Source organism: Limulus polyphemus, unplaced genomic scaffold (genome assembly GCF_000517525.1).
Source record: "Limulus polyphemus unplaced genomic scaffold, Limulus_polyphemus-2.1.2 Scaffold4037, whole genome shotgun sequence".
In the NCBI taxonomy this organism is placed as follows: Eukaryota; Metazoa; Arthropoda; class Merostomata; order Xiphosura; family Limulidae; genus Limulus; species Limulus polyphemus.
The window spans coordinates 99,610-101,879 of record NW_013669647.1 but is presented as its reverse complement, the minus strand read 5'-3'; the positions used below and the strand labels follow the sequence as shown (position 1 = coordinate 101,879).

At 28.5% G+C, this 2,270-nt stretch overlaps 1 protein-coding gene across 1 annotated transcript; it reads right to left on the bottom strand.

The window, feature by feature from the left end:
- Positions 1 to 1,004: 1,004 nt before the first annotated feature.
- On the bottom strand, positions 1,005 to 2,161 carry LOC106470492 (protein ecdysoneless homolog). Its single transcript, XM_013931054.2, has 3 exons — positions 2,108 to 2,161; positions 1,895 to 1,976; positions 1,005 to 1,501 (listed from the first exon to the last, which is right to left on the bottom strand). The coding sequence occupies exons 1-3, from the start codon at positions 2,129 to 2,131 to the stop codon at positions 1,005 to 1,007; spliced, it is 603 nt and encodes a 200-aa protein (XP_013786508.2). The 5' UTR covers positions 2,132 to 2,161.
- Positions 2,162 to 2,270: the final 109 nt, after the last annotated feature.

Sequence of the window (2,270 nt, the reverse complement as noted above, 5' to 3'; positions counted from 1 at the left end):
TCTTGATACAAGATGATAAAAACCCTATAGTCCCCATTTCCTGGTACAAACATTAGTGAAGTTAGGTTAGGCACACCAAAAGGTCTTTGCTTAACGTTGTACAGTGTTGTAGTAATGAGTAGATTAGACCTATTCCGAAACAACCTACTTGGCCTATCGATATTTCAGTGATTATTTTTATTTTACTTTCATTCATTGCAAGAATCCACTTATTTAGTCTACTGTTTTAATAATTGCACATAGTGAAGTTTAACTTAAATATATTTTATATAATACAATTTAATAATGAACTCTTTGATTTTTTGTGTAAAACTGCATGTCTCATATCATAACCACACAATCAATTCAAAATATATTCCATAATGTTTCATTACTGGACCTGGCTCTTATATCTGAAAATATCTGTTGAGACCTGCTGTAATGTATCTAAAAGCATCAGTATTAAGAAGGTAATAATTTGAATATATCTAAGGGCAACATTATAAAGAATACCTTCTTTATCATCTTATTACCTTCTTTATAATGTTGCTTTTAGATACATTATGATTATTACCTTCTTTATAATGTTGCTTTTAAGATACATTATGGTTATTACCTTCTTCATAATTTTGCCCTAAGATACATTAAGATTATTACCATCTTCATAATGTTGCTCTTAGATACATTAAGACTGTTATATTCTTTATAATGTTGCTTTTAAATACAATATGTTTATTACCTTCTTCATAACATTGCTCTTAGATACCTTATGATTACTACCATTTTTATAATGTTGCTTTTAGATACAATATGGTTATTACCTTCTTCATAACATTGCTCTTAGATACATTATGATTACATTCTTTATAATATTGCTTTTAAATACAATATGGTTATTACCTTCTTCATAACATTGCTCTTAGATACATTATGATTACATTCTTTATAATGTTACTTTTAGATACATTATGGTTATTACCTTCTTCATAACATTGCTCTTAGATACATTATGATTATTACCATTTTTATAATGTTGCTTTTAGATACAATATGGTTATTACCTTCTTCATAACATTGCTCTTAGATATATTATGATTATTACCATTTTTATAAATTTTGCCCTTAGATACATTATTATTATTACCTTCTTTATGATGTTGCTCAATTTCTTTTGTACCCTCGATGGCATCTTCATATTTATCATTATCACGTTGTTTTGTGCTTTTATCACATATATGAGAAACAGAATCACTCTGTTGACCATCATTCTCACTCTGAGAAGATAAATCATTATACTCTTCACTTGCATCAACATTTTCCTCAGTCTGCAACCTATCATGCCCAGCATCATCATGCTTAATTTCAGTTTCTGCAGATACTCTATGATGTAATGCCTGATCATTAGAATCTCTGTGGTCAACTTCAAGATTTATCTCACTTTTCTTTTCATCCCTTGTATCTGTACAAGCTGTGTTTATTATGTTCGCTTCTTTATCTTTCACAGGAATTTCTATAGCTTTTCCTGAAAATAAAAGTTGCATTCATATAAATGTTCATAATAAAAAAAACAACAGAATACATTTCACAACCAATTTTAAAATCAGATAATACTTTGTAAATACAAACAGTTTCCTTAAATTTCAATAGTTATCATAAATAAAAATTAAATGTTTTAAATATAATGTTGTATTGTATCTGCCCATTCAGGTATACCTATTAAGTAATATGTGGTATGGAAGGTTTAGGCTGTCACTTGAACTCTTACTACTACTTTAACATATAATGGCTTCACAGAAAGTTTTTGATTTAAAAAAATGAATATTTAGATAAAAATTCTACACTAACTAAAAACATTATATATAAAAAACGAATGCTCTTGTCTTTTCTTTAAAAACAATTCATAAGTCAAAATCACCTTTATCTGTTTCATCCACAGCCACTTGATGTTCAACAAGAATTGGTTTTCTCCGGCTCTGAATGACTTCCAGTGTTACATCCTGAAAGTTTAAATGCATCACTAAAACATAAAATATTTCACATTTTTCTTAACTGTTGTATCATAATCAAGATTTGTTTAGTCAGTTCATTTGTGAGGAAACAAGTAGGAAAATATAATGAATGACTTCCACATATCTGTGCTGAGTAATTTCATGAGTATGACATCCTTGGTGTGCTGCTCATCTTACTGATATACCATAATCAAGATTTGTTTAGTCAGTTCATTTGTGAGGAAACAAGTAGGAAAATATAATGAATGACTTCCACATATCTGTGCTGAGTAATTTCATGAG